General features: G+C 45.2%; 1 protein-coding gene across 1 annotated transcript in view; it reads left to right on the top strand.

Moving 5' to 3' along the window:
* Positions 1–735: 735 nt before the first annotated feature.
* The window catches only part of yjefn3 (YjeF N-terminal domain containing 3), a 51744-nt gene continuing 38101 nt past the window's right edge, over positions 736–14378 (top strand). Inside the window, exons 1-2 of the mRNA XM_060846427.1 lie at positions 736–758; positions 2118–2229. Coding sequence (XP_060702410.1) covers positions 736–758; positions 2118–2229 — 135 coding nt within the window. The remainder of the gene's footprint in view (positions 759–2117; positions 2230–14378) is intronic.

Raw genomic sequence — 14378 nt, 5'->3', positions numbered from 1 at the left:
CCTCCATACTGTTATTTTTATCCTTAGTCTTAATTATGCAATCAATTCTAACCAAACACTGATTAATTAAATCTTCCCTCTACAGCCCACATTCACGTAAAAACTCAGATAAACTTAGGTCTTCTCTCCTGTTCTGTCCATCTCATTGACCTTCTAACACGCGGTTCCCGGCCCTGCTCCTCCGTTTCTGCCAGTCTAAGTAACCTGTAACCATCCTGTGTGTGGTGACCCACGCAGGCATCATCAACAGCACAGCCCACACCTGCAATCTCCACTGTCTAGAAAGCCAAGGGCAGTAGGTACATCTCCCAGCTCCTGCCAATGATATCATTACACTTCAAGGACTAGGATAACCAGCATCTAAAAGACACAAGCCTGGAGTTTGATAGAACATTCCCCATTTGCCCGAGTAAGTGCAGCTCTAATTACACCATCCAAGACAAAGCAACCTATTCGATCGGCACCTCATCCACAAACATCCACTCCCTCCACCACCAATGCCCAGTAGCAGCAGTGTACACCATCTACAAGTAAAAAATGAGGTCTGCAGATGCTGGAGATCACAGCTGAAAATGTGTTGCTGGTTAAAGCACAGCAGGTTAGGCAGCATCCAAGGAATGGGAAATTCGACGTTTCGGGCATAAGCCCTTCATCAGGAATCTACAAGACATACTGCAGAAATTCACCAAAGATCCTCAGACAACACATTCCAAACCCATGGTCACTTCCATCTAGATGGACAAGGGCATCAGATACATGGAAACACCACCCCCTGCAAATTCCCCTCCAAGCCACTCACCATCCTGACTTGGAAATATATCTTCAGAGTCCTGGGTCAAAATCCTGGAATTCCCTATCTAGGTTTACTAACAGCACATGGTCTGCAGCAGTTCAAGAAGGCAGCTCACCACTACCTTCTCAAGGGACAACTAGGAACAGGCAACAAGGGCTGAGACCAGCCATTGACGTCCACAAACCATGTATGAAGAATGAAAAAAGCTATCCAGCTTTACATTATTCTCCCAAAGCCAATGAACTTTCATCTATGTCTTTGTCAACTCTAAGCTTCAGTGACTTCACCTAATCTTTTGAATTGCTCCTTAACCTGAAATATAATTTGTCCAGAACACTAGAGCCTATATCCTATCCCACTAAGCCCCACTGACCATCCTTCTCCTGTTCTTAACATCCTCTAGTGGCCTCTTCCATCCCCAATCCATCACATTTAATGCTGTAAGTTGATAGCATCTGACTTGAATACTTGCTGGAAGAAGACACATTTTGTTGAGGTTTTCTGTCTTGCCATCATCAGGATAATCTGCAAGAATACCAATAAATAGGAAAAACAACTTTTGTACTATATGACAGGAGAATGCAAAAGTGGAATCTGATTGGTTGAGGTGTTGCCATGGGGAATGCAACTAATGTTTGACAATTAACTGACAGGTTTTGTTTTGATTTTAAACTAGGCACATTGACTCTGATTGGTCAAGGCATTGCCCTAAGAAATGAATCAGCAAATGGTTGCCACCAATTTTGTTGAATTGAATGAGTTTGGTGCAAATACATGATCTTCCACTTTGCACAGATCAGGACCCTGTCTGCTGATATGTAGCATCTAAATTATCAATGTGCCTTACAGCGAATCTCATTGACAATCCTAAATTAGTTTTCTGTATTATTCTTCACACACTCTGGATTATTTAGCAAGTGTTGTTCAATCGCAGAACCATATTGAAGATTGGACATGGTGTTTTGAGTTCTGTGAGCAAAGATTGGTTGAGTACATTCAATACCTTGCTTATTGTGAACAGCCAAAGGGATATGCTGGGGGCTTGCCTGTACAACATGGCAGATAGTTTGACACAAGGACTTTATCAAAAAAAATGTCTGCCTGCAGCGTGCATAGCTCATGGTAGAGACCATGTGGGCAGTCCCTCCCAGAGATTGTATCCTAAACTGGCTGGTGGGTGGGGAGGAGGTTGGGTGGAGCAGTGAGAATCTCCCTGATGCCAATCCATTGAATATCTGTCCATCCTTCATTTGTTGGAAGAGGAAATTTCATCTGAGGAGACTATTGTGTTCTCACTGTGTCACACATTTCCTTGTGTTTTCTGCAGTAAAGAAGAGGCGAAGGCACTGGAGGGTGAACTCTATGAAGAATACAGATTTGGACAGCAGCAGTTGATAGAGATGTCTGGGCACAGCTGTGCTATGGCAATAGCGAAGGTTGGTAACTCATAGACATCCTCATACAAATCACTGACCTCCCTTCCACATCACACGGACTGGGCCAACCCTGCACAGCTCATGACAGGGTCATGTAGCAGGTGAGGTGCAACAAGACTGGGGGGTGGCTCATGTGCTGTCATTACTTAAGAACAGTGGTAAAGAAAAGCTGTGGAAGTATAGAGCGGTGAGCCTGATGTCAGTGGTGGGTACGTTGTTGGAGGGGATTCTGAGGGATAGGATTTACATGTGTTTGGAAAGGCAAGGACTGACTCGAGATAGTCAGCATGGCTTTGTGAGTGGGAAATCATGTCTCACAAACTCAACTGAGTTTTTCAAAGTGACAAAGATAGCATGGTGGGCAATGTCTATATGGAGCTGAAAATGTGTTGCTGGAAAAGCACAGCAGGTCAGGCAGCATCCAAGGAACAGGAAACTAGATGTTTCGGGCATAAGCCCTTCATCCTGATGAAGGGCTAATGCCTGAAACATTGAGTTTCCTGTTCCTTGGATGCTGCCTGACCTGCTGTGCTTTTCCAGCAACACATTTTCAGCTCTGATCTCCAGCATCTGCAGACCTCACTTTCTCCTCAATGTCTATATGGACTTCAGCAAGGTGTTCAACAGGTTTCTACATGGTAGACTGATTAGATCACATGGAATATTGGGAGAGCTAGTCACTTGAAGGTAGGAGACAGGGGTGGGGGGAGGTGGTAGAGAGTTGGTTTATGGGCAGGAGGCCTGTGACCGGTGGGGTGCCACAGGGATCAGTGCTAGGTCCACTGCTTTTTGTCATTTATACAAATGATTTGGATATGAATGTAAGTGGAATGGTTAGTACATTTGCAAATGATACCAAAATTCGAAGTGTAGTGGACAGTGAAGAAGATTACCTGAGAGTACTAGGGGATGTTGATCAGAAGGGCCAGTTGACTAAGGAGTGGTGGATGGAGTTTAATTTCGATAAATGTGAGGTGTTGCATTTTGGAAAGGCAAATCAGAGCAGGACTTATACACTTAATGGGAAGGTAGCTGAACAAAGAAGCCTAGGGGTACAAATTTATGGCTCCTTGTGAGTGGAATCGCAGGTAGACAGGATAGTGAAGAAGGCATTTGGTATGCTTGCCTTTACTGGTCAGTACATTGAGTATAGGAATGAAGAGGTCATGTTGTGGCTATACATGTCACTGGTTAGGCCACTTTTGGAATACTGCATTCTGTCCTGGAAGAATGTTGTGAAACTTGAAAGGGTTCAGAAAACATTTCCAAGGAAGTTGCTGGGGTTGGAGAGTTTGAGCTACAGGGAGAGGCTGAATTGGCTGGGGCTGTTTTCCCTGGAGCATCGGAGGCTGAGGGGTGACCTTATAGAGGTTTATAAAATCAGGAGGGGCATGGATAGGGTAAATAGGCAAGGTCTTTTTCCCAGTGTGGTAGAATCCAAAACTCAAGGGCATAGGTTTAAGATGTGAGGGGCAAGACTTATAAAGGATCTAAGGGGCAACTTTTTCACGCAGAGGGTGGTACGTGTATGGAATGAGCTGCCAGAGGAAGTGTGGGGGCTAGTACAATTGCAACATTTAAAAGGCATGAATAGGATGGGTTCAGAGACATCAGGGCTAAGTGCTGGCAAATGGGACTAGATTAATTTAGGATATCTGGTTGGCATGGACAAGTTGGGTCGGTTTCCGCACTGTATATCTCGATGATTCTGTGATGTGTGGTTCCAATGCACAGCTGTTACTCACTGCTCTCACCCTGCCACACAAAGCCTTTGGCAGAGGGCTCACAGCAGATAGGGGTAAGGTTGGCATCAGTTCATGTCTCCCAGGCTGCCAGTGATCTATCAAAGGGAGTACTTATCTGATTCTGCCTCACTGCTCAGGAAAAGTGGCCATTTTTTTGTTTAACATTCCATTTCAAGAGACCAAACATTACAAACTATTGCCAAGTTTTCTCTTAATCGTTCACAGGATGTGAGTTGCGCTACCATTTGTTGCCCAGAGGCCAGTTAGGAATCAGCCACAATACTGTGGGTCTGGAGTCACATGTAGGCCAAACCAGGGTGAGGATGGCAGATTTCTTCCCTAAAAGGACATTAGTGAACCAGATGGGCTTTTAAAGACAGTCAACAATGGTTACACGGTCCCCATTAAACTTTTAAAGCTTGGTTTTTATTCAAATTTCACCATTGGCCACAACGGCATTCACGCCCATGTCCTCAGAACATCAAAATCAAACAAGGAATTGCAGATACTGGAAATTGGAAACAAAAATAAGAAATTACTGGAGAAACCTGGCATCCATGGAGAGAGAAACAGAGTTCACACTTCAAATCCAGAGACCCTTCTGTCTAGCCCTAAGAATGGCTAACTGGAGGGATTCACATGTGGAATGAACTTCCTGAGGAAGTGGTGGATGTGGGTACAACTGCAATGTGTAAAAGACACTTAGACAAGTATATGAGTAGAAATATGGGCCAGGAGCAGGCTAGTGGAACTAATTTAGTTTGGAATTATGTTCAACATGGGTTAGTTGGATTGAAGGGTTTGTTTCCATGCTGTACGACTCTTTGATCTGAAATGTTAACTCTGCTTTCTCTCTACTAATGCTGCCAGACATGCTGTGTTTCTCCAGCAATTTCTGTGTTTGTTTCTATTTCTGTTCCTGTTCCCCAGGACATCAGTCACATTATCACTGTGCAACCATCTTCCCATTGAGCGACAGCAGGAAGATTAATGCTCATTTAACAATGAGCATTTCAGATAGACACAAAACTCAAAAATAATGTTTTCAACGCATTTTCTGTCAATGAAGTAAAAAAAACTCTTTGACTAGTTTCAAATGGGTGATGAATATTCATAGAGCACTGATGTATATTCATGTTAACACAGGACTGATATATATACTATCCTGGCATCATGCTGTGTGCAGTGTTGGACTGAATGCTGATATGTGTACTAATTTGGGATTAATTAAACAGTAATAGCTGTGGACATGGCGAACTTATAGATTGGCAGATGCTTGCAAATCATTGCCTCCAGTTAACGGCAAACCAACATCATGTGGCAAGACTGAGGATCAATTAGACTGACACAGGCCATAAGCAATATTGATAATAATTGGGTGTAGAAATACAAATCACAACAAGAAGAGATGTGGGCTGACAGGGCCCTGAGAAAGAGCAAACCATGAGATACAAAAGCAGAAGTGGCTGGAAATGCTCAGCAGGTCAGGCAGAATCTGTGAAGAGAAATCAGAGTTAACATGTTTCTGAGGTACGGTCACCTTAACTCTGATTTCTCTTCACAGATGCTGCCTGACCTGCTGAGCATTTCCAGCCATTTCTGCTTTTGTTTCCGATTCTGGTTTTTAAACTCTGTTGCCTTTCATCAGAGAAGATACAATAATCTTACATCAAAACTGGCCACTCATCTCCAGAGGACACTTACAGAGTCAACCACATTGGACCATAACACATAGGAACAGATGTAGGCCATTCTGCCTATTGAATTAAGGCAGTTGGGTGAATACATGAATAGGGAAGATTTGGAAGGATTCGGGTTGAACTGGCCTTCACCCTGAACAATTTCTCCTTCCAATCCTCCCACTTCCTCCAGACGAAAGAGGTAGCCATGGGCACCCACATGGGCCCCAGCTATGCCTGTCTCTTTGTTGGTTACGTGGAACAGTCCATCGTCCAGAGTCACACCAGCACCACTCCCCTCTTCCTCCGCTACATTGATGACTGCATCTGCGCCACCTCGTGCTCCCACGAGGAGGTTGAACAGTTCAATTTCACTAACACATTCCATCCTGACCTCAAATTCACTTGGACCATCTCTGACATCTCCCTCCCCTGCCTAGACCTCTCCATCTCCATTCACAAGGACCGACTCAACACTGATTTTTTTTACAAACCCACCGACTCCCACAGCTACCTTGATTACACCACCCTACCTCCTGCAAAAATGCCATCCCGTAGTCCCAATTCCTTCGCCTCCGCTGTATCTGCTCCCAGGAGGACGAGTTCCACCACAGAACATACCAGATGGCCTCCTTCTTTAAGAGACCACAATTTCCCTTCCCACGTGGTTAAAGATGCCCTCTAATGCATCTCATCCATGACCTGCACCTCTGCCCTCAGACCCCACCCCTCCAACCGTAACAAGGACAGAACCCCACCGGTCCTCCCCTTCCACTCTACCAACCTTCGCATTAAGCACATCATCCACCAACATTTCTGCCACCTCCAAACAGACCCCACCACCAGGGATATTTTTCCCTCCCTACCCCTTTCCGCTTTCTGCAAAGACCGTTCCCTCCGTGACTACCTGGTCAGGTCCATGCCCCCCCCCACAACCCACCCTCCCATCCTGGCACCTTCCCCTGCCACCGCAGGAACTGCAAAACCTGCGCCCACACCTCCTCCCTCACCTCCATTCAAGGCCCCAAAGGAATCTTCCACATCCATCAAAGTGTTACCTGCACATCCATCAATGTCATTTATTGTATCCGTTGCTCCCAATGCGGTCTCCTCTACATTGGGGAGACTGGATGCCTTCTCGCAGAGCGTTTCAGGGAACATCTCCAGGATGCCTGCACCAATCATCCCCAGCGGCCTGTGGCCGAACATTTCAACTCCCCCTCCCACTCTGCCGAGGACATGCAGGCCCTGGGCCTCCTCCACTACCACTCTCTCACCATCTGACGCCTGGAGGAAGAACGCCTCATCTTCCACCTCGGAACACTTCAACCCCAGGGCATCAATGTGGACTTCACCAGTTTCCTCATTTCCCCTTCCCCCACCTTTCCCCAGCTCCAACCTTCCAGCTCAGCACCGCCCTCATGACCTGTCCCGCCTGTCAATCTTCCTTCCCACCTATCCACTCCACCATCCTCTCTGACCTATCACCTTTACCCCCACCTCCATCCACCTATTGCATGCTTAGCTACCTTCTCCCCAGCCCCACCCCCACGGGACCCAACTTCATTCCTGATGAAGGGCTCTGGCCCGAAACATCGATTCTCCTGTTCCTCAGATGATGCCTGACCTGCTGCGCTTTTCCAGCATCACACTCTCGACTCTGATCTTCAGCGTCTGCAGACCTCACTTTCTCCTTATGGGTCAAAGCGAACAGGTGTGACTAGTTTGGGAACATGGTCAGGATGGACTGGCTGGACCGAAGGGTCTATTTCTTTGATGTTTGATTCCGTGAGTCTCCTCCACTTCCTCCACAAGGCTGCTCTGATAATCCTCACCTCCACTTCCCTGCCTTTACCCCATAACTCTTGATTCCCCTTACTGATTAAAAATTATTCCATCACAGCCTTGAATGTACTTAGTGACCCAGCCTCACAGCCCTCTCTGGTAAAGAATTCCGCAGAATCACTCCTCTTTGAGAGAAAAAAAAGGGCCTCCTTATCTCTGTCTTAAAAGCGCAAGACCTTATTCTGAGATGACACCACCCCCCCCGGGTCCTAGTCTCTCCCACAAAGGGAAATAACCTCCCCACATTTCCCCTGTCAAGACCCCTAAGAATCTTGTACATTTCAATAAAGTGTTCTCTTATTCTTCTAAACTCCTGGGCAGACAGGTAAAGATGGTGGATATCCTTCCCGAAAAGTGAACCAGATTTTATGAGAAGCGACTGTGTTCGCTATTCAGCCAGCACTTTCTTCAAGACTCTTATTCAATGCAAATCGCTTACTGCAATGGGATTCTAAACCATTAGCCAGGGTTAACAGACTGGATGACAGATCCAATGACATTATCACCGCACCACCACCTCCCCATTTTATAAAAATGATAGCGGCACCAGAGAAACATAGAATCCTCGATAGTGTGGAAAAGGTCCATTCAACCCATCAGGTCTGTACTGAACTACCAAACAGCATCCCACCCAGGCCCCCACCCTATCCCCATAATCTTGCATTTCCCATGGCGAATCCACTTAACCTGCACATCTTTGGGCTTTTCATTATCTAATTCTGTTCAGTTCTGGTCACCTCATTATAGGAAAGATATGGAAGCTTTAGAGAGGGTGCAGAGGAGATTTACCAGGATGCTGCCTGGACTGGAGGGCATGTCTTATGAAGAGAGGTTGAGGGAGCTTGGGCTTTTCTCATTGGAACGAAGAAGGATGAGAGGTGACTTGATAGAGGTGTACAAGATGATAAGAGGCATAAATAGAGTGGATAGCCAGAAATTTCTTCCCAGGGTGAAAATATCTATCATGAGGGGCCGTAATTTTAAGGTAATTGGAGGAATGTTTAGTGGAGATATCAGAGGTAGGTTCTTTACTCAGAGAATGATGGGTGCATGGAATGCTCTGCCAACAGTGGCAATAGAGTCAGATACATTAGGGACATTTAAGCGACTCTTAGATAGGCACATGGAAGATAGTAAGATATAGGGTATGTAGGTTAGTCTGATTTTAGAGTAAGATGAAAGTTCGGCACAACATTGAGGGCCGAAGGGCCTGTACTGTGCTGTACTGTTCTATGTTCTATGTAATCTCAATAACTCCCAGTCTCTGAAAGCAGAAAAAGAAATAAATAACTCCAGAAAGAGGCTACTCGGCCCATCATGGGGTTGTATCAGCCCTTAGTTTCTTGTCAGTTCTGAGGATGTGTCATACTGGTCTCAAAACATTAACCTGGTTTCTCTTGACACAGATGCTGCCTGACCTGCTGAGTTTCTCCAGCACTTTCTCAGTGTGTTGTTTCTTGTCTGTCACCTTCGCAACTGTTTAATTAAATCCCATTGCGCCCACTGAGACCTGTTTTTTCCCTTGGCTTGACCGATGTTCCTGAACCCATCTTGGCACGGAAACATCCCCAGGCTCCTGTTAGCTGCAGCTATTTCGTTGCTTGTTTTTTCCATTATAGCATTAAGAGGACAGGTTGTCTGACCTTAACTAAAGAATTTTAACAATAGCTGATTTCCAATCATCTGGGTCTGGCTTCATGTTTAATGAGCTGCAAACTATTTCAGTCATGGTTCCCAATATTCCTACCTTTGTTTCTTTGATTATTATTGGATGCATTCCACTTGAATATTCCAATTATTATAGTGACCATTTTATGATTTCTTTCTTTTATTTCACTACCTTCTCTCTTGCTGTGATCATTACTTCACCCTCACAGCAGCTGTCCAGGCCTGAGCTAGGCATTCAGTGCCAATGGTTTTGGACCTTTGTGGATTTTTCTGCTAAACCTGATCCTTTCCTGACCCCTCCATCTCATCCCCTGATATTACCCAGCCCTCCAACCCACTATATAATTGCAGATGGAGTGACTGAACTTCAATCAGAGAGGAAGATCTTGCATTTCTATAGCTCCTTTCAAGACCTCAGGCTAAATCAAAGCTCTTTACGACAACAACAATTCATATCTATATAACTCCTTTAATGTGATGAAATGTTCAAAACAATTTCACAGGATTGGAATTTCAACAAACCACCACACACTGCAGCACAGAGGAACTACACAGTGCAGAGGAAAATCACCTATACCGTGTATTCAAAAAGTCTGGGTACCCAATGAACACAGTCTGCCAATTTCTCAGCAACAAACCCAAACAAACAGACAAAACACGTCCAGAAACCTTAGCCACTCTCCCCTACATCAAAGGCATTTCGGAAATGACTGCCAGACTACTCAGACCCCTTGGCATCAGGGTAACCCCCAAACCCACCAACACACGAAAACAGCAGCCAATGAACTTGAAAGACCCTATACAGACAACAAGCAAAATGAATGTCATTTACAAAATATCTTGCAAGAACTGTAACAAACACTACGTTGGAAAAACAAGCAGAAAACTAGTCACCAGGATACATGAACACCACCTAGCCACAAGAAGACATGCTCCACTCTCACCAGTATCTTTACGTACAGATCAGGAAGGACACCACTTCGACTGGGACAATACATCCATCCTAGGACAAGACAAACAGAGACACGCAAGAGAATTCCTAGAAGTGCTGTATTTCAACCAGAACCCAATCAACAAACACATTGACTTGGATCCCATTTACCACCCCCTGAGAAAAAGAACAGGAAATGGCATCAACATAGGAAATTATGTCACCACAGGAAATGACATCACCAACCCAAGGACACCCAACCACATAAATAGAAAGCGGGTTATACCACCGGTGCTTCATCCACAGGCTCACTGAAGATGTTACCTAGTATGGTGATGAAACGTCCAGAAATGAACCTTATTAAAGTATGGCACTAAGCCATGTAGAGAGAGAGATTCAATCAGACAAGCAACAGCTTGGTCGAAAGGTACATTTCAAACATAGAATCCCTACAGTGCAGAAAGATGCCATTTGACCCATTGAGTTTATACCAATCCTCCAAAAATCTTCCCATCCAGACCCCACTCTACATTTCCCACAGCGTACCCACCTATCCTGCACATCCATGGACACTATGGGCAATTTAGCATGGCCAATCCACCTAACCTGCAGATGTTTGGACTGTGGGAGGAAACCAGAGCACTCAGAAGAAACCCTCACAGACGCGGGGAGAATATGCAAACTCCACAAAGACAGTTGCCCGAGGCTGGAATGAACCCAAGTCCCTGGTGGTGTGAAAGAGCAGGGCTAACCACTGAGCCACCGTGCCATAATTTAAAGGGAGTCTTAAAGGAGGGAAGAAAGTTTGTGAGGTGAAGAGGTGCAGAGAGAGCAGTGCAGAGTTTGGGGTCAGGCAGCTGAAGGCTGTAATGGTGGAGAAAGTAATCTGAGGAATGCATGAGAGGCATTTAGCTGATATAAGCAAATAGGTTCAACCTTCCAATGTACTGAAGTGCAGTTCTCAACCAAGCCTCTTGGGGAGCTGCATATAGGTTCCTACTTGCTCTGTAACCTGGAATATGGTGTCCAATCTATGGCACACATTGGCCTAACTTATGTAAGGTTTCAAACACTACATGGCCCAGGAACAGGCCGTTCAGCCTAATTCAGGGCACACTGGTGTTCATGTCTCAAGGCTCCTCCCATCTGTCCTTATCTCAATCTCCCATCATAACGCCCCCTTTTCTCGCTCACGTTTATCTAATTTCCCCAAATGTATCTGTTCTGTTCCCATTGACCACTTCTTGGATTCCACATTTCATTGCTCTCTGGGTAAAGAATTCCAATTGTAGTTCTCAATGAACATCTTAAAACAATGGCATCCAACAAGGCTCTTCCTCATAAAAGGGAAGGTTCTCTCTGTACATACTCACACCATCAAAACCTCATTAACAAAGTTCAGGTCAGTGCGATTGTCCTGAATAAACATGTGGACCATATGAAAGCTGTAAATACACAATAGGTGTGAGAGCAAAACATGCCCTGGATCTTAGACAGCCTTTCCAACTGTTCCGGAACTTGTGGGCTCTCCCTTTCTATCAAGCGTTGAAGGTCCCTCGGAATCAGGTATAGACACAGCGATACCACTGCCTCGATGCCTTGGCCCCTGAAGCAGAGAATGAATTTCTTCCAAAACACAAGGGTCAATCTCCAGTATTTTACACACCGCGTGTATCTGAGGCAGAAGCAGAGGAACCTGATGGTGCCTAAACACCCCCAGGAGGAACTAGAATAAAAATAATAGGCCTACGTCCTTGGACTCATGGGGGAGCGATGTAGTGATTGTAAAGGTGGTCACTCAGGTGGACCTCATGAGTTCCCTGAATGGGGCTGCTAATCTGATCCAACCAAGGAGCCCTGGTTGGTAATCTGGTCCAATCAGGGAGTCCTGGCTATTAACTTGGCCCAATCAAGGAGCTACGGCTGTTAGCCTGGTTGAATCATGGAGCCCTGGCTGACAGGTATAAACAGGAATGTCAGGGTTCTGTTCACTTTGAGAGCTGGCTCTGAGGGAGTAGGATCAGTGTCAAGGATTCTCCACGTATAAATAAAGGGGGACTTGGTGGATAGGATGCCGGCTTCTGTGGACTTGTTTCAAATACAGAATTTTCAGAAGGATGCAGGGAAGCACCAAGGCTCAGAGAGACGTGGGAATGCATGTACACTACTTCCTAAAGTTATGGTGAATAAAGACGGTATATGGACACATGCCTTTGTTAATTGAGACATAGAGTTTAAGAGCAGGGAGAGCTTATGCTGGGAACTGTATTAAACATTGGTTAGGCGAGTGTAATTTACACAGTTCTGGAATCCACATTACAGGAGGGATGTGATAGCACTGGAGAGAATGTAGAGAAGATTTAACAGGATGTTGCCTGGTCCAGTGAGTCTTAGTTAGGAAGAGAGATTGGACAGACTGGGGTTGTTTTCCGTGGAGCAGAAGATGCTGAGGGGAGACACGACTGAGATGTATAACATTATGAGGGGGATGGACAGGGTAGACAGCAAGAAGCTGTTCCCATTGGTAGAAGGAGCAATGCTATGGGAACGTAGATCGAAGGTAAGGGGTAGGAGATTGAAAGGAGATGTGAGGGACTTCTTCACCCAGAGGATGGTAGGAATCTGGAACTCACTGCCTGTAAAAGTGGGAGAGGCAGAAGCCTTCAGAACATTGCAGGAGTTTTTAGATGTACACCCCTGAAGAAGGGCTTATGCCCGAAACGTCGAATCTCCTGTTCCTTGGATGCTGCCTGACCTGCTGCGCTTTTCCAGCAACACATTTTCAGCTCTGATCTCCATCATCTGCAGTCCTCACTTTCTCCCTGTAGTGTCAAGGCAGACAAGACTACTTGCTAAGTGTTAGGAAATGGGATTAGAACAGTCAGGTGGTTGTTTCGTCCAGAGCAGAATCGATGGGCTGAAGGGCTTTTTTTCTGTGATGTAGATCTTAATGACTCTATGACTAAAGTCATTAATTTCCACACAGGCCTGGCAGTCTCACCTTCAGAAAACAGATGAAACTGGATGGAATGTTACTTTCTATCTGATTTTCCTCCCCATCAAATTCTGTGAGGAGCATTGAGCAGGATGGAACACTAGTGAGCACAATTAAAAGGAAACACTTCTAAATTAAACTTTTATGTAAAAGTCAGCCACACTGCCACACTGTTACTCACCTTTGCAATCTCTTTCCTTTAAAATGGTCCCACTTTCTTTTTATTAAGAGTCACATTCACAAAGGGCGTGGGATTGGATGAGTTTCTCTTGGACAGAATCAGACAGAACATGGGCCCAATGGCCTCCTTTCGAGCTGGGCTTCTATGATTTTCTATAAAGGTCTTCTCAATTTGTTTTCACACACCCCTCCTACTCATTTCCACCTTTCATTCCAGATTGTATTTTGGGTTAGGATTGATTTTTTTTGTTTTATGTACTTTCTGGTTATGTTAGTCTGTCCTAACCTTCAGTAACAATGTCTGCCCAACTGGAACCTCTTAAAGGTAAAGTAGCCATAATCCCACTGGAGAAGAGAGAGAGAGACAACTGATGGGGGTTTAACCTGAGGGTCACCACACCTCAAGCAAGGGAAGAGGTTGAGAAGGAGAGTCCTTCATAGTAACCTGAGGAAATGTGGGAATTGAACCCATGCCATTAGTATCAGTCTGTACTGGCCATCCAGCCAACTGAGTTTACCCGTTTCTCCTAGATCCTCTGCCACCCAGGGGAATAAAGGACAGAAGACATATGGAAAATCTACTACCACAAGTTCCATTCCAAATTGCAGGCTTCATCCCTGGGAACTATATCACAGTCCCTTCAAAATCCTGTGACTCCCTCCCTGTCAGCATGTCAGATGCACCTCCACTCCAAAACATGCAGTGGGTCAAATAGACAGCTCACAATCACCCTTCTTCAAGGTAATCAGGAACAAAACATATATGTCATTGACTCTCAAATCCAATGAAAATGTGGAGCACAAATACCAGTACAGATGTGTTGGGCTGAAAGGCCTGTTTTTGTGTTGTGTATTCTAAGTAACTCAGCACTGGGTAAGGAGTGAGACTGGGACCAGGATGTCTGAATCATTTTGTATCCCACCCATGAGTATATTTACTGGTGAGATCATTAGCAGGCTATTATTTTAGCTTCTGGTTATCTCTCTTTCTCTTGCTCTTTGCTGTTTCTGTTCTCCTGAAAGGTTGAAGCCTGACTAACAGACATTGTTTAGAGACTGTGGTTAATAATGACAATGGGAGGGCAGCAGAAGCCAGTATTAAATCC

This window comes from Hemiscyllium ocellatum, chromosome 28 (assembly GCF_020745735.1).
Source record: "Hemiscyllium ocellatum isolate sHemOce1 chromosome 28, sHemOce1.pat.X.cur, whole genome shotgun sequence".
Taxonomy (NCBI): domain Eukaryota; kingdom Metazoa; phylum Chordata; class Chondrichthyes; order Orectolobiformes; family Hemiscylliidae; genus Hemiscyllium; species Hemiscyllium ocellatum.
This window is presented reverse-complemented; position numbering and strand designations above follow the sequence as displayed.